The sequence below is a fragment of the Scardinius erythrophthalmus genome, assembly GCF_964197995.2.
Source record: "Scardinius erythrophthalmus genome assembly, chromosome: 1".
NCBI classification, from domain to species: Eukaryota; Metazoa; Chordata; class Actinopteri; order Cypriniformes; family Leuciscidae; genus Scardinius; species Scardinius erythrophthalmus.
This window is the reverse complement of record NC_138221.1, coordinates 17621551-17640870: the sequence shown is the minus strand read 5'-3', so window position 1 is coordinate 17640870 and position 19320 is coordinate 17621551. Positions and strand designations below refer to the sequence as shown.

Genomic DNA, 19320 nt, shown 5'->3' with positions numbered 1-19320 from the left:
TCAAACGTGAACAGGTAAATCGTTCATCAGAGGGATAAGTTAAATCTCTCAGGTTTCATTAGCCTACGATATCTCAGTTTTTCTTTCTAAGATTAACGGAATTCTTAAATGTTTTGCAACTACTTAATGAGTGATCATGACAGTATTTAGATTTTTTTTCTAACGTTAATAGAAAACGTTACTGTTAGTGTTGTTTTTATTTTTTCCTCCATCTTCAAGTTTGCATGACGTGTGACATTTGGAACCTCATTATGTTGTGATTCTAGGTAAGATTTGTAATACATTTACGTTTACTTTGCCAGTCATATTTTTGACTCTGTGTAACAGCACGTCTTTTTCAGTTCAGCTACATTCAATTTGACCAATCAGAGCCAAGTTTTTTAAGTCGAATTAGAAGAGATGAAGATACTGCTATCAGAAGTTACTGGTAAGTTTTAGTTGCTGTTTGCATAAATAAATAGCTCACTGTTTAGTTTTTGTCCTAGTTTTTTCTAACATTTTTTCCTAGTTTCCTAGTCTAGCCTAATTTGTGTTCATTCATGTAAAAATCTGTTTATTTAATTGTTTTTTTGGGACAGCTGCAAGTCACTTGTCCTGGCTTACAATATTTTGCACTACTTCTAATTTCCTTAACTCTTTGAAGAGTGTATGTGTTCCTGTACGTAACTTTTTTTTATTTTTTTTATTGCTCTCAAAGTCAAAGGGGGCTGACTAAAACAAGATTAGCATTTGTTGTACATTATAATTATTATTCTTGTTGGCTGGGTATACTTTTTCAGTTAAACAGTTAGCCTAAATTGCCCTTTTTGCTGTGATACAGTGACATACCATGTAGACTTCACAGTTGTTCAAGAGATATTTTATTAACTCCTTTTCTGAATTACATTAACATTTTATATTAAATGTCTACTGTTAAAATATATGAACTAAGCATTACATGCCATGTTAAAGAATTCCATTTTTACCAGGTGAAAATACTTACTATTAAATGTAATAAATATGTAGCCTACTTAAGTATGTTTTTAGTACAAGACAAATATACTTTAATGCATTTATAATACATGTAACAGTATGTCTTTTTCACCTTGTATGTACAACAGAGAGAAATGTCAAAACATCATACTGTGTTGTAATAAAAAAAACATCTAGGTTACGACCTCTGTTCCCTGAGAACAGGGAATGAGACACTGCATCGATGACGCTATGAGGAACACCCTCCATGTGAACCGGTGTTTGAAATCACGGCAATAGAATTTGACTGCCGACAGCCTATGACACTACTAGTGCGACTCAGAAGAATTAAAGAGGCGTCTAGAGAACATCGTTCCCCAATAGCATCATCGAAGCAGTGCAAATTCCCTTTTGAAAGGGAACAGTTACTTTTTTAACAGAGGTTAATTTTGCTTTAATATAAAAATAAACTAATCTTTTTCCTCTTTCATAGACACTGTGATCAAACAATTTCCAACACATCTGAGGTGTGAGCACTGATTCGAAGGAAATGCAACAATGAGGCAAACTCAAAGACCAATCACTCCAATTCACTTGAAGGATGAAGATGGTTTGAGTTGTAACAGTACTGTAACTGTTTGCAGCTATTAATGACTGCACTTTATTGACTAGTTGGGTTTATTGAAGTTAGTTTTTTTGTTGTTTATAATACCTCTGCAGATCACTGTATTTTATGTTAATGTATAATTTTTTTTACAGTTTACATATGCTGCTGTACTGATGTACGCTGGGTAATACATTAAAGTTTACTAGCTTTCAAAGTGTGTGTTTTTTATACAAATATTTTTTTACTGTGTGTTTTAATACACCATTAACATATTTAATTATGTTTTATAAAGGTACTGTTAACATAGTTAAAACATATTTAAAATTATTTACTATATAAAAAATATGTGAGCAATACATAAATATGATTTGTATATTCTTACATTTTAAATAATTTATAAGTGTATTTAAAAATGCATTAAAGATGGGTTCAATTGTACTAAAAGGGGTAACAAAATAAAATAAATTAAAGCTGAAATAGTATGTTAAAAGCATATTTTAGTTCATCTTCAGTGTGTCTCAAAATAGCACAGTTGAGTACACTAAGATGATCTTTAAGTTTATCTTAAGAAGTACTAAAGATAAGCTTTTAGTATATTAAGTACAAAATAAGAGCGCGAAAATAGAGCACTTTAAGTACATTATGGAAATGTACTAATTAAGTGCATTTTAGTGCACTTGTTTAAACCTAGGAATACATTATAAGTATAATGTGTATATATTTATTATATATTATTATATTTTAAGTAATTTATAAGTGTATTTAAAACGCATTAAAGATGGTTTCAGTTTTACTAAAAGTGGTAACAAAATACATTTTTTTTTAATCTGAAATAGTACATTAAAAATACACTTTAGTTCATCTTCAGTGTGTCTCAAAATAGCACAGTTGAGTACACTAAGATGATCTTAAGTTTATATTAAGCAGTACTAAAGGTAAGCTTTTAGTATATTAAGTGCAAAATAAGTGTGTCGAAAATAGAGCACTTTAAGTACATTATGGAAGTGTATTATGGAAGTGTAATAAAATGTATTTTAGTGCACTTTTTTAATCTAGGAATACATTCTAAGTATAATTTGTATATAATTTAATATTATTATTATTATAATTTAAATAGTTTATTATTGTATTTAAAGATGATTTCAATTATACTTAAAGTGGTAACAAAATACATTTTTTAAAAATATGAAATAGTATATTAAAAATACACTTTAGTTCATCTTCAGTGTGTCTCAAAAAAGCACAATTGAGTTCACTAAGATGATTTTAAGTTTATATTAAGCAGTACTAAAGATAAGCTTTTAGTATATTAAGTGCAAAATAAGTGTGTCGAAAATAGAGCACTTTAAGTACATTATGAAAGTGTATTATGGAAGTGTACTAAGTGCACTTAAATAAAATGTATTTTAGTGCACTTTTTTCACCTGGGATCTTATAGTGTTGTTTATGTTTTGACATAATCATGCTGTGATCTGAAAAATGAAACAGATTAAGATAGATTGGTTTAACTTGTTAGCAGCAGTTTTGTGATTCTTCAGCCTATGATTATCAGTACTTATAATTCAAAATATTTAATAAACATTGTTCTGATCAAAAAGACGTTCAAACATAATCATTTAAAACACAGACATCAAAAATCAGCCTGTGAATCTCTACAATGGTGACAATAATAAAGCATGTTGCAGTGGCTGCCACCAATCACAGCTCATTAATGGCTCCCATCATGCATTGCGGTATGAATAAATTATGATCTGAATTGTCTATGTAATTTACTTTTCCTAATTGAATATTCTGCTCCTCACCATTGTTGAGATGCATAGACTGAATCTTGACATCTGTGTGTGCCTAAAAGAATGATTTTTTTTTAAACAACTTTTAAGAAATCTTTAATATTATATCAAAAATTCTGGCCATTTATTCAGATTCACAGTTATGCTGTAACCAACAACATAAATCGAAGTCAGAAAGAAGGATTTTAATGAGTTCAGTGATCTAGTTCAAATGAGGATTGTCATAATATAACCAACACCATCAGATCACTTTTTATTCTTTGTTCAACTGGCAGTTTTAACTCAGATACAACCGCCAAAGAAAATCTAAAGTACACATAAAAGGGTCAGAGCCCAACTAAAGCAACTACCCATCACAATAATGGTAACTTACAATTTGTGATTTTCTTCTTCAGCGATTCTACTTGTTAACATCAGGTGTCTTCAATAATGCTATTAATCACTTAGTTATCTCATTAACTTAAACACTCTTGAGTGTGGACTCATACACTCCCAGGAGTGTTAATTTAACACTGGAGGTTTTGCTGTGTACAAAGAGCCGTAGTTAACTGACAAGCTGAGCCATATCGCATTAAATATCGCTGGCGATACGTCCGCGATATTGATGCGATTTGGCTCAGCTTGTCAGTTAACTACGGCTCTTTGTAGTAAATGCCGCTTCATCTGAAAGCAGGTGATGGCGATTTACTACTAATCAAGGAACCCGCTTTACTGATGAGATGCGCATAACAATATCGCGATTTAAATCGCCCAGCCCTACTAGCAATCACAACATAAGGTGCTTGAACTGGAGGTCATCATTAACCAGACCGTAGCCTACTCGCCTCGCATGTCTAAAAAATGTGAAATATATTTACAGAAAGCTGGTTCTAAACAAAACCATCCAAAACAAAAAACTATGTAGCCTAATAAATGTGCATTTCTCCGGTGCGTTCACTAGCCTACTGCGAAGATCGCGAGTCAATAGCCTATCTTCAACTTCATCTTTGCCAGAAGTTAATAAACAATTAAAATGTCTTATTGCAATATTTTACATATTCATAATCATTACTTTTGGTGGATCTTTGAGGCAGCTTTTTAGGTTTATGGCGTTTTGGAAAAGAGCTCTTCACGTACAAACACCGTTTCACCAAGGCACAGCGGCCCTTCAGCACATCAGGTGTGAACTACTAAATATGCATGATCGTTTACGCCCCATCCGCATATTGGCTTTCAAAACTAGAAGTGTTTCACAAAACTTAAATCAATGTATCGTTTTATGTGAATGATTAGGCAGGATGATTTTCACATCATTTTGAAGAAAAAACTCTAGGCGACGACAGGTCACAACTCTTTGTGACCTTATTTCAGAAACTTTAGTTTTTAGTTTTTTCAATAACCATGCATTTAAACATTATTCTCTCAAAAATGAAAACATGTACATACACGTGGCTCACATATTATGGTAGCCCTGTTTGTGCTATATAGAGTGAATTTACACCTTTGCCATTAATATGTTTATAAGCAACTGAAAAAAGCACAAATGTCAGGGCATGTCAGAACATCTCATGGGCCCCAAAAACAGCCCAGACCCCAGAGGGTTAAATTACAGAAGAATTAAGAGTAATCCCTTTAATTAAATTACAGTATTTAGATTACTTGGTAATTAATTACACCCATCACTGTATAACAGTAATTAAAATGTGAAGAAATATGAAGACCTCTTTTTGTCTGGCGCTGTTGCCATGGTGACTCATAATATCTGTGCTCCATTGATAATGGCTCTTTATAGTTGTGGTGCATGCGCTTAACTCAGAGTCAGTCAACTCAGAGTTGATTGAACTAACTAATTTCAGCTGTTCTGAAACCAAAAACTCAGTTTCCCATCTCAGGGTAAGTCAACTCAGAGTTCAAGTTTTAACTCAGAGTTGGTTGAACCTTTTTATTGAAACAGGCCCCAGGTGTAATGTGATTTGCATCTGTCATTTTGTTGCTTTTTGTATTTTGTTGATCAACTTTGTATTTTTCTTTTTCTCTTGTTTATTAATTTGATTTCTGTTTTTTTTTTTGCTTTTGTATTTTGTTGATCAACTTTGTATTTTTCTTTTTCCCTTGTTTATTGATTTGATTTATGATAATTTGATTGTATTTTTCTTTTTTTCGTTTTGACGTTGATTTCGTTAACTTTGTTGGACTGGCTGAGAAGGAGTGCTGACCACTCTAGGTCCAAGTTAATGGGTACCCTTGTTCACTGAGTGATTTGATTCTTCTGAATTTCCTGTCACTTGAATGCACATGTGCTTGTGGTGAAGTGAGTACATTAGTGTACATTTGAAGTGCTTGTAGTGAAGTGGAATTGGGTAGGTTTGTTATTTCTCCTTGCCATCTGACATGTTATCTTTGATCGATTTTGTTATCTTCCTTTAGTTTTGATTTTGAAGCCATATTAACCCCTTGTGTACTGAATTGTGTGTTTAGATTTTATTCTAGTTCTAATAAAGAATTGTTATTTTTTTCTATATTCACGTCTCTGCTCTATCCTTGTGGAAACGAACCTGTGTGTCCTTATTGGACCATTATTCCCCTGGGTGAAATTCCCAGGGTGGCGTAGTCAGTGTTGTAATTATAATTGAGTCAAGAATCACGAAATCCACCCCTTCGGTGGCTACATATGAAATGGCTGCAAAAGTTTCTGGGTTTTTTTTATACAACTGGTCAGTAAAAGGAGGTTTCTTATTGATTGTCAACATCAGGTCAAACTCCATTTAAATATTTTAACTGTTTTATTTTACATTTATTTAATATACAATCAAGGTTTAGAATTTGTAACAATTTTACCAGAATTTGACCTAAATTTAGTGCATATTTTTACAAACATGTATAACAAATAATAATAATTCCAAAATGTACAAATTTACAATCTACTCCGCTTTACTGCAAACACTTGTGTTCTTTCTCGCAGTGAAATTCACCTGATCTTGTGTTTTTTGTGTCACACTTTCACATGTGTGTGAAGTCAATGGAAGTAGAAGTTTAGTGTGAATGACCCTTAATAATTAAAACGTTTTAGTAGTTTTTTACATAACTATATATCAATCTAAAAGTTGCTGTCAAAATATGTCAGAATTGTGTATTTTAATGTTCATTTCATGTTAGATAATTGTGTCATCATTAATCAAATATATTTAATAGTTCTCACGACAGAAACATGGGATTTGTGCCTATAATGTTTACAAAATAATAACTGGAAGATCAGTGTACCTCACTCATGGAAAGTTTCAGGGACGTATTATTTATTTATAAAAAGACAGATTATTGTAATATTTTATAGCAGTTGTCTGTTACATCTGGGATAAATCTCCATTCACTCCATGTTTCTCTCTTTTAATTATTTAGATTATTTAAAAAATTTGAAAATTAGTTTTTCTTTGATTTCAGACCCGATGGAAGAGAGTGAAGAACTGAGTGAAGTGGAGGAGGAACATCATGTCAAACCTGGAGAAAAACCTTTGAGTCGATCAAAGACTAAAAAAACATTTTTAAAGAAAAGAAGAGCCAAGAAATCTTTCACCTGCACTCAGTGTGGAAAGAGTTACACAACCAAACACAGTCTTGAGCGTCACATGAGAGTTCATACCGGAGAGAAGCCGTTCACATGTGATCAATGTGGGAAGAGTTTCAGCCGATCAACATACCTTGAAAGTCACATGAAAATCCACACCGGAGAGAAGCCGTTCACATGTGATCAATGTGGGAAGAGTTTCAGCCGATCAACACACCTTGAAAGTCACATGAAAATCCACACCGGAGAGAAGCCGTTCTCATGTGATCAATGTGGGAAGAGTTTCAGCCAATCAACACACCTTGAAAGTCACATGAGAATCCACACCGGAGAGAAGCCGTTCATGTGTGAACAGTGTGAAAAGAGATTCTCAATCAAAAACTCTCTTAAGATTCACATGAGGATCCACACCGGAGAGAAGCCGTTCTCATGTGATCAGTGCGGGAAAACATTTCTCAGTGCATCACACCTGAAGAGACACCAGAGAGTCCATACGAAGGAGAAGCCATATTCATGTTCTGTGTGTGGAAAGAGTTTTTCACAGCTGGATAGTTTACATAAACATCAGAAAATTCACACTGGTGTGAGAGAGTACATGTGCTTTGAGTGTCTGAAGACTTTTATTACAGCGGAGAAATTAAAACTGCACCAGAGAATTCACACTGGAGAAAAACCTTACAAGTGTTCACACTGTGACAAGAGATTCAGTCGATCATCAAATCTGAAAACACATGAGAGGAACCACACTGGAGAAAAACCTTACAAGTGTTCACACTGTGAGAAGAGATTCAGAGAGTCAGGATATCTGAAAACACATGAGAGGATCCACACTGGAGAGAAGCCGCCCACATGTGGTCAGTGCGGAAAGAGTTTCTCTACTAAAAGTCACCTGAAGCGACACATGAAGATCCATGCAGTGGAGAAACCACAGTAAGTAGTTCATCTTTATGTGCTGAGAAACAAAAGCAGTTTTTCCACCTTCAGAAAAGGTTCCAGTTGTATTTCCACTTGAGCTGGTACGGCACGGCACAATTACAAACTGTTCTCGGCCCTGAACTCTCAGCACACTTGGCTAATCGTGCCGAACCGTGATGATAGTGTGTGTGTGTGTGTGTACTAGTGGTGGAAATTTTCATTCTTTCCAGAGAATCGTTCATTTTCAGTTCGTTCACAAAAATGATATGTTCAGTGACAATTTCGGTAAATGATATATGCATAGTACCGTACCTCTAGCATATTACCGACATTTATCTTTGTCAGATTACATTTACTTATTAAACTTGATGTCTATTCTAACACTTAATATTGCCTGTGTAGTTTGTTTAGACACAAATCTGGAACATGTTAATGATGGAATTACTTTATTGCAATTAATAGTTTTTATAAAGTCGAACTATATTTAGATTAACATATTATGGTGTTGTAGTTATTTCCCTGTTGAGGTTCATAAAGATAGGTTAGGTTCATAAAGATAGGTTAGGCCTATTTATCTAATTATTTAGTTTTATCATTGATGATTTATCCATGTTATATTTTGAGGCTTTTATCATATTTCCTGACTCAAATAAGTAAGTAGTTTATATTAATGTTCTGAGCAACAAAGTCTCTTCTGTGTAAGTTAGACACACATCACTCCATAGCCAAATCTCTCCTCTCCACCTATAGCCGGTGTGTGGTGAGCACAGGACACTTTGTTGATTGATTGGCATCTATTAACTCTTGTTCAACCAACAGGAATGTCTAATTTGTCAGTTCAGATCAATGCAAAAATACCACCAATTCGCTCTCTGACAGCAGGTGGCGCTCATGTAAAAGCAGAAATAAAGCACTATACAGGGCTCTAGACTGCGAGTAAATGGTCACATTTTGCGACTTTTGGTGCGAGAGAGTTTCCATTTCTGCTGAATACGAGAAACATCACATGGCAAACGAAAGCAGAATGAAACCACACTACTCGTTTGAGCTGCGCAGAGCAAACAGTTTATCAGCTCTGAGCAATACTAGACAGCGGTTTACTCGTGGGCCGATCTCGATCACGCAACAATGTTACTACGCAGCACTGGGAGATCCATTGAGAGAGCATTTTAAAGGGATAGTTCATCCTAGTTACATGTAAGTACTTTATAGGTACACTATAATTACTGAAAGTTACGCTGTAAATTCGTCTTAAGGTGAGACACGGCAAGCAAAAACATCGTTTTTTTTTTCACTGGTCAATTTTGAGATTTTAGGTTATTTGTCTTCAATAACATGTATTCTTTCAGACTTGTGCTGAAAACAAGTCCAAAATACACATTTAGGTCTTTATTTTACTACACTTTGTCTGTTTGAGTGTGCAGATTTCGCCTAAATTCATCAAAAGTTGGCATTCTTAATCATCCCGCTTCTGTACCCCTTCATCTCATACACCGTTGGAAAGCTCTCTCTCTCCTTTGCAATGCTGTCGGATCCGAATATGGTCATTTCCTGTCAATCAGCAACCAATCATGAAAGTAAAACAGGTGATTTAACTCGAAAAGCGCAATCTCATTGGCTGATGCCAATTTCTGACAACGTGATTTGTCCAGAATCGTCACGTGACGCGCTTTGACATTTCCGTGGTAGATTGATTGATTGATTGATTTTATTTCTGGATCAAACTGGTACAAAAAGAAAGAAACGGTAATCCAAAAGGATAACATGCTAAAGTAAAAATACTTATTTCCAGCATGGTCCTTGGTGTTACACACAGTAAAACAATAAACAGAAACACAATGGACAAGAATAAAGAAAAACAAAAACAAACCCATACAATATGAAGAGGAGGGTAAAAATCATCACATAAAAACAAACTAAAACAAAATAAAATCACTATAAAGACTCCAAATTATCAATAACTAATTTACCCTGTCCTATAAATGTTTTTTGACCTGTGTTTTAAAAATCCCTCTTGATGATAGGAGTTTTGTAGCAGTAGGCAAACTATTCCATGCCATGATACCAGTATAAAAGAAATAATTTTTAATTGCATTTGTAGCTCTAGGAACTATGCAAGAGCGGATGCTGGCCCTAGTATTATAGCCATGCTGCGTATGGACCATGTTTACGTTAGAGCATAAATATTTGCGGGCATGACCATTAACAATGTTAAACATATGATTTAACTTAAGTTGTTCTACTCTTAGATGTACAGGTACTAGACCAGCTCTTGTAAACTCCTCTCTACCTATATGAGTACGGGAGGGTACTTTTAATAGGTACCGAATAACATTGTTTTGCAGCACTTGGAATTTGTTTTTAAATTTCGCAGTCAACTCAGAAAACCATGCAGAGCAAGCAAAATCTACATGGCATTGAATCAGAGTTAATACCAATAATTTCTTTACAGAGGAATCAAAAAGCTTTGTCTTGCGATATAAAAACTTTAACTTACAGGCACATTTGGTAAATGGTAAATGGACTGCATTTATATAGCGCTTTCACAGACCTATGGCCACCAAAGCGCTTTACATAGCCTCACATTCACCCATTCACACACCGACGGCGGTGTCAGCCATGCAAGGCGCCATCCAGCTCGTCGGGAGCAGCTGGGGTTAGGTGTCTTGATCATGGACACCTCGACACTTGGTCAGGTGGAACCAGGGATTGAACCACCAACCTTTCGGTTTGTAGACAACCTACATGAAACACTGAGCCACTGCCGCCCCATTTGGCGAAAACCTTGGCTGCAATGGCTTCACCTTTAAGTGATTGATCCAATGTTAGACCCAAATATGTAACACTTGATTTGGATACAATTTCAAACAATTTTTTATGGGTAGTTCAAAATGTCGAAAGATATGTGTGTCAAATTCTCTCAGAGAAGTCAAAAACTGTTGTCATTAGCTAGAAGACACAAGGGAGTACCAACAAAGACAAAAGATGATGAAATGCCATATGGGTCTTCACAATTTTTTTCATGAGAGACGCACTGATAGGACAAAGTCAGTAGGAGAGCCGTACGTCGTCCTTTCAGTTTCGGTTCTCAATCGACCAAGTGTTTACATGTTCTCTCGATAAACCACCTCTTTCAATCCGATCGAAATTATTTGTAATAGAGTTGACACTTTGACTTTGTAATGGGTTATGTTACAGCCCTACTTATTTTTAATGTTTTTAAGAAATATCTGTAGTGACTGGCTGCAAGATATCGCCGTATTTTTTACAGCCATGCGAGCCACAAATTAAAGCTTGGCGGGCCGCACGAGGCTCGCGAGCCACGCAATGAGTAACCATAGTGCGTAAATGCGTTACGAACAAGCTGTAACATTTTGAACACATCTAAATGTAAGTCAAAAATACACATTACATTTCAAAGCACTTAAAACCCACGAGCCAAATCCTGAAAACAGTCGCCTCAGTCAGCTGATGGTGAAGCTAACCAACCAGGCTCCCTTCAGCACTGGTTCAAAACAACTCAACAGGACAAAACTAATTATGAATCATTCAAAATATCAATATTTAGAACATTGGAGAAAGCAAACAAAGTAGACTAAATTGATATTTGATAGAGTATCTGCACACTGTCAGAGAAGAAGAGACGGATCCTGACTAAAACAGGCTCCACCAACTGGGTCAGACAGAGATGCACTTCCTCCACTGGGAAAAAGTATCTTCACTAAGTGATTTACACCTTGGACAAATAGCCAAAAGAATAAAACTTCCCAAAGTTAGCACCAGAAAAGAAGCTGGAAGTTCTCCTAGGAGAGGGTAGCAGCTCCACTGACAGCTAAATATGATCTGCCTGAGGGACTGTGATATATACAGTAAGTTTTATTCTGTGATATACGGTATTTAGTTTTTCCATTCCACCTGCAGTGATGGACTGTTGATGTGTTGTTTTGGATGTTATGATCAGTGATGGATGAAGCAATAATGAGTTTTGGATGTTAGCCTAAACAGTGTGATACATGGATTTTACTTGGACCTAATTTTGTCTGTAATTCATGGCTTTCAATAGAAATTAGTGGAATTTTGCCATAAAAATCTTTAAAGGCCGTTTTCTCAAAATGATTTTTTTCTTGCACTCCCAGTGACGATTTTCCGCTTCTGTAGCACCTACATACACCAAACTTTACAGTCGTATTCCTAACTATATTGTGAAGATTTGTTCAGAGGAATTTGTTGATATATCATTCTTGGCCTGATTTATATGACATTTTATGCCTAAAAATAGGGCAAAATACATTTTTTAAGGCTATTGCCAGTATTTTCTGATTTACAGGGTAACAAAAGGGGATATTCATCATCCCCTCTGAAAATGTCTTTTCATTGAATATATCAACAAAATGCAAAAATAATTCTGTACCTTGTTTTTTTCAATGGTTAGATTTGTCACTTCAAAATATATGCAAATTAGCGCATATTTAATTAGATATAGCCTCATTAGCATATTTAAAAATAAAATTACGGAAAACTTGCAATGCATTTTTTTCTCCTATTCATGTGAGTAATCAACTGGTAAAGTTTGATGGTTATATCTGTAAGTTAACAATTTTACTCTATTCACCTGTAGTGTCTCGCCTTAATTAAACAGTACTTTCCAGGCTGTAATCTAAAGCGTTACCGTTATTTTTAATGTGATGACCAAAAAACATGATTTGTTCATACTTCAAAGATTGTCCCCATTTGTAAAACTAAACGTTTTAAAATTTAGGAAAACTTATACTTGGCAAACCAACATAATTATTTAAAAATTTTAAATTAGCACTATAAACAGTAGATGGCGGCAGAGGAGCGCTTATTGACTTGTATGCCATTTCCACTTCAAGAAAATCCAAATTTCTATGAAATCATTTTTAAAGCAAAAGTAAAGTAGGGCTGCAGCTATCAATTATTTTAGTAATTTGTTCTCATTAGTTTTTGTACTTCAAGTAATGATGGATTAAAGTCATTATAATTTTATCAACAGCTTGTAGTTATTGTCCAATTTTATTGTCTGCTGATTCTTCTTGTTTCAGGAATAATTCCATAATTTTCAGTTCTGAAAGCCAAGTATTACGTTTGCTTCAGGGGCTTCCCAGCAAACACAGAACGTTCCCCTAACGTTGGTATTTGGTTCATGTTTTGTCATTGTGTTGGGAACTAAATAATAATGCTCTAGGAATGCTCTTTTTATTTTTTTGCAACAATAAAATAATGTTCCCGCAACATTGCAGGATAGTTATTTTTAACAACATAGACCTTTTTAATATTATCATAGAAATATTTTAATATAACATAGGTTATTGTAAATATGTAATCTAACTTTCCGATTAAAACATGCAGATGTTTTTTGTATAATGACCTGTACAGAGCTCTGAAACTAGTTTATGCAGCATTTAATAAAATGTAGCAAGTAGTTAAATCCACACAGAAATCATAAATTCTCATAAATTCTTTATATATATATAAGCATATATTATTATCAGGAAAAGATGGCACCGTTGTGTGTGGCTCGCCGTTTACCTCTGCTGAGATTTTTGTTAATTTTTCTGTTCCTATTACTAATCTCTCAAAATGTGTCACCGCTGCTGGTGTATGATCGCCTGACCCTTTTAACTATAGGCAATTCTACGGACTATACTTCTCCAATCTACGGTTTTGGCAAACAGTCGAAGACCCCACCGCCTTTCCTTGCGTCTATACCAGCTTCTTTACAACGTCAGCCCTGCCTTCTACCTCGTAACAATAAAAATAAAAACCGTCGCAGGGGACATGGAAAGAGAGGTGGAGTTCGTGTCAGGCTTCGAGCTTACCTGGATTCAATTTCCATATGCGATCCATAAAACCAAACAAAGATTTTATCTGTGAGTTTTCTGAGTTTTTGGCTGATGTTGTTCCGAAATTTGATAAGCTCCTGATTTGTGGGGATTTCAACATTCATGTTTGTTGCCCCTCAAATCTATTTGCTAATGATTTAAAAAATGTGTTAAATTCTTTTGGCCTTAATCAATTTGTAAATGGGCCAACACATAATCTTGGCCATACTTTGGATCTCATTATTTCCCTTGGTCTTTCAGTATCAGTCCTTGAAATATTAGAATCGGGTTTTTCGGATCACTTACCCATTAAATTTGAGATCAGCGTTCCACAACCTCCTAAACCTGTACCATCAGTCTCTAGGCGTCGCTGTTTCACACCCTCTTCAGCTGGAGAGTTTGCTTCGATGTTCTTGGGCTCTCAGTTTTATGCCAAGAATGAGTTGGTTCTTCCCCAGATAACATTCTCTCTGCATTCTATTCTACAAGTGCTGAAATTCTAGACTCTGTTGCCCCTTATCGGTTTGAGTTTATTAAACCTAAAGTGGACCCCTGGTTAAATGACAACACAAGGTCCATAAGGCAACGCTGCAGACAAGCTGAAAGGAGGTGGAAGAAGGACAAATTGCAGGTTTCTCTGGGAATGTTAAGGGATAGTCTTGTGGAATATCAGAGGGCAGTAAGGGTGGCAAAGATGGGCTATCTCTCTTCGGTCATAGTTGACAGCTGTCATAAACCTAAAGTGTTTTTCAACACTATTGACTCTGTTTTGAATCCACGTACTTTTGCTTTGACAGAGGCTTTGACCAGTATGTGTGAGAAGTTTTTATGTTATTTTGTCAATAAAGTAGCTTTAGTTAGGCAAAATGTCAGTGTTAATCTTAGTGTGTTTGTACCTGCTGATCCTCTCTGTATTCAGCTGTTTTTGGGGAATTTAAACCTATCTCTCTGTCGATGCTCTCTCAGGTTGTATGCCACATGAAATCTACCAACTGTATTTTAGATATTGTCCCTGCCTGGATGATCAAGGAAGTTTTTAGTACTATTGGGACAAATTTGCTTATGTTTTTAAATTTTTGTCTCAGTTCTGGTTCTGTCCCAGATGCCTTTAAACATGCCGTGGTTAGACCCCTGCTTAAAAAACCCAATCTCGATCCTAATGTGTTGTCTAATTTTAGACCAGTTTCAAATCTGCCCTTTCTGTCAAATGTGTTGGAAAAAGTTGTTTTTAATCAGTTACAAGCTTTTTTTTTACAACAGAACTCAGTGTTTGAGAAATTTCAATCTGGTTTTAGATCGCGTCATAGCACTGAGTCGGCACTGTTAAGGGTTCACAATGATATAGCGTTGTCTGTAGATTCAGGGGATCCTACTGTATACCCAGCGGGCACCTTGATGTCAAAATTACGTCAAGAAATAGGTCAAAAATGAAAGTCATATTGACGTCAAAGTGTCGATGTCAATTTGATGTCAAGATTTTGACCTCTGCTGATGTCATTTTGCCAAACAAAAAGGTGAAATGCATGGCCATACACTTATTACCAGCTTCACTTAAACTAACCAGATTTACTTTATTTAATTAAAATTTTAATTAAATCATTTAAATTTTGCACTTTAAAGTCACCATGATGGTGGTTAGCGTTTGCTTTAGTTGGACTCTTGAACCTTAACTCTTTAATTTAAATTTTCTCTGGTTGCTATAATTGTGTGTTTATAAAGCACATGTGTTGTAGCTAAAACAGCCATGAGAAAATGAGATCAGGTGATGATGGCTGATTATTGATGATGATGATATCATCATGTAAATGCCAAAATCACTGATCATGATCTGGGTCTGATGCGTTAATTATAATGGACTTGTGGTTTTTATGTTGTATTATAATAGAATCCATTGATTTTTACGGCATGAGAGCGATGTTGTTTATCAAATAATATAAATGATTTTAAAAACATTTAGTGCATTAAACTCTTTCCTCAACATTATTACTTAGACATCAATAATGAGTGTATGACTCTCAACAATGGTGACAATCAATGAAATACTTCATGCTGCAGTGAATGCCGGGTACCACCAATCAAAACTCACCCAAATCTCCCAGCATGCATTGCGGCTTTAATAAATTGTGCAGCTGGAGTTGATCTGATTATCTGGATATGTTGTTTGATTGTCACCATTGTTGGGATTCATATGCTGTTTCTTGATGTTTGTGTGGGTCTAAGTACTGCCATAGATTAATGGTTTTTGTGCACTAAATAGTTTTTAAAAACCAAGTATATTATTTGATAAGCACAGAGCCCAATAACTTCTATTATGAATAAAACAGTTTTAAAACCACAAGTTCTTTATAATAAAAACATTAGACACTGAATAAGATCATGATATCATCTTCATCATCAATGAAAAGTCAACATCACCTGATCTCATTTTCTCATGGCTTTTTTAGCTACAACACATGTGCTTTATAATCACAATTATAGCAGCCATAGATTTTTGTTATATATGAGTCAAGGGTCAAGAACACAACTAAAGCAAACGCTAACCACCATCATGGTGACTTTAAAATACAAAATGTGATTTCATTAAACTGGAAATTAAATTAAGTAAATCTGGTTAGTTTAAGTGAAGCTGGTAATAAGTGTACGGCCATGCATTTCACCTTTTTGTTTGGCAAAATGACATCAGCAGAGGTCAAAATCTTGACATCAAATTGACATCGACACTTTGACGTCAATATGACTTTCATTTTTGACCTATTTCTTGACGTAATTTTGACATCAATGTGATGTCATATTGATGTTAAATTGACATCAAATGCCCACTGGGTAGTGCTCCTTGATTTAACAGCAGCATTTGATACAGTGGACCATTCAATCCTTCTTGCACGCCTTGAGCATTGTGTAGGTATTCAAGGATCCGCACTTAAATGGTTTAGCTCCTATCTGACAAATAGGAGTTTTTCTGTCACAATGGGTGATTTCTCCTCATCGTCGGCTCTTCTTTGTTGTGATGTGCCCCAGGGTTCAATTCTTGGCCCCACCCTTTTTTCTTTGTATATGTTGCCACTAGGGGCTATAATAAACGAGTATAATCTGTCATTTCATTGCTATGTAGATGATTTACAAATTCATCTGCCTATGAAATCAAATGACAGTATTGCATTAAACCGTCTGCATAATTGCATTGATCATATTAAGCTCTGGCTTTCTCAGAACTTCCTCAAGTTGAACGAAGATAAATCTTCAATACAAAATGCATGTCAGGTAATCCAGCTTTAAGTTTGGGAGCTTTGACTTTGTGCGCCAAGCAAACTGTCAGAAATTTGGGAGCGACTTTCGATTGTGGCATGAAATTCGATAAACAAATTAGCAATGTGGTCAAAATTAGCTTTTTTCAACTGCATCTTTTGGCTAAAGTTAAGCCTTTTCTCAAAAGACACGACTTAGAAAAGGCTTTGCATGCCTTTATTAGTTCAAGGCTTGACTATTGCAATGCTCTTTATGTTGGTCTGAGTCAAACATCTCTTTCTCGTCTTCAACTTGTACAAAATGCTGCTGCTCGTTTTTTAACATGTACACAGAAGCGCACATATCACTCCAGTTTTAGCTACGTTACACTGGCTTCCGGTGCGTTTTAGGATTGATTTTAAGATTCTATTGTTTGTTTTTAAAGCTGTAAATGGGCTAGCTCCTGAGTACCTGTCTGAGCTCTTAACTCTTGGTGGACGAAATCGGCGGTTGCGGTCTTCTGATCAACGGACTTTACAGGTCCCGAAGTCGAGGTATAAACAGTGGGGTGATAGGGCCTTCGCTGTTGCTGGCCCTAAACTCTGGAACAAGCTCCCCCCGGACATTCGTACTGTAACAGATCTCGTGCTTTTTAAAACAAAACTTAAAACGTATTTGTTTAAAATGGCTTTTAAACTTGGGGATACAAAATTTGTAAGGTAAAAGCCATGCTTTTTTCCAATTAATATTATCTATCAAAGAATTCCAGAAAAAATTCCCAAAAGAAATAAAATTCTTAAAATGTTATTATTACATTTTGGGTCGTAAATACTCTTATCTTCAATCATAAATTTCTGTTCACTCTTTACAATCTCTTCAAATGATAAATGACATTTCATTAGATGAACAAGTCCATGGTATAGCTTTTACCATTGTAAGAAATTCCTTATGAATAACAGGGAAATTATGTTTAGACATGAAATCATAATAAGAATAAACATTCCCTTGTGGATCTAACAAATCACAAAGATAATCAATACATTTTTCATGCCAATTCTTAAGAAAAATCGAATTGTTCTTAGCAAGTATAGTTTCATTGTTCCATAGCTTAACTTTATGTGGGGAAAAATTGTGAACAAAGCAAAGTTTCCATGCCAAAAGAGCCTGCTCGTGGAATTTAGAAAGCTTTATAGGAAGCTTAGAAGGAGAAAAATTACAGGTGAGCAAAAACTTAAGCCCTCCCACTTTTTTTATAGATATGTGGGATAAAATACCAAATAGACTCTGGCAAATTGACAAAACTCTTTACCCAATTCAATTTAAAATTATTATTAACATAAAAAAAAATCAAGCATTTCAAAACCTCCCTCAGCTTTTTTACCACATAAAACCTGTTTCTTCAGATGCTGATGTTTGTTTTTCCAAAAAAACTATAAAAAAAAAACGACTAAAATAACGACTAAAACTATCTGTTTACAGGTATTCTCATGGACAAAAAATGAAAAGGATGGATAAATAAAGTGAGCTAGACCTTCAGCTTTTATTAAAAGAACTCTACCAAGAAAAGATAAATCTCTTTGAAGCCAATTGTTAAATATTAATTTAGCTTTTTTAATGTTAGGGAGAAAATGCATATCTTGTCTAAGAGATATTTTCTTAGAGATATGAATACCAAGATATTTCACACTATCTTTAATGGGTATATTATTTATAGAAATTTCATGAGATTCAAATAAACAAAGAATTTCACATTTAGGAATATTTAAATTCAAACCAGAAGCCTCTGAAAATGCATTAATTGTTTCAAGAACCTGATTTGTATTCTCTAAAAACAGGGTTGTATCATCCGCAAGTTGTGAAATTTTGATCTCACGGTCAAAAATGGACACCCCTTTAATATCAGGATTATTGCGAACACTCAGAGAGAGTAATTCCACAACTAACACAAACAAGAAAGGAGAAATTCCACAACCTTGCCTCACTCCCCTATTAATAGGAAATCTAGTAGAGTTTGTAAAAGAATTGTAAAAGAACCGAGCTATTAATATCCTTATATATCATTTTAACAAATTTGATAAATTTCTCTCCAAAGCCAAACAACTCTAGTGTCAAAAATAGAAATTTGTGTTCAATGGTATCGAACGCTTTGTAGAAGTCTAGGAACAATATGATTGCATCTAAATTAATATGATGTGCATAATCTATGAGATCTAAGATTAGTCTGATATTACAGCTTATATGTCGTTTGGGCATAAAACCTGTTTGTGTTTCATTAATTATATCAGACAAACCTGTTTTTAGTATTTTGGCAAAGACTAATGAAATAATTTTGTAATCTAAATTTAGTAATGTGATTGGCCTCCAATTGTCAAGTGAGAGAAGATCTTTACCTGGTTTGATGAGCCCTTGTTTCATAGAAGTACTTAATTCTTCATTAATAATACAATC

At 34.8% G+C, this 19320-nt stretch overlaps 1 protein-coding gene across 1 annotated transcript in view; it reads left to right on the top strand.

Moving 5' to 3' along the window:
- The window catches only part of LOC308694771 (uncharacterized protein), a 33145-nt gene extending 24962 nt beyond the window's left edge, over window positions 1-8183 (top strand). Inside the window, exon 2 of the mRNA XM_081372480.1 lies at window positions 6766-8183. Coding sequence (XP_081228606.1) covers window positions 6766-7823 — 1058 coding nt within the window. The 3' untranslated portion in view covers window positions 7824-8183. The remainder of the gene's footprint in view (window positions 1-6765) is intronic.
- The last annotated feature ends 11137 nt before the right edge of the window (window positions 8184-19320 follow it).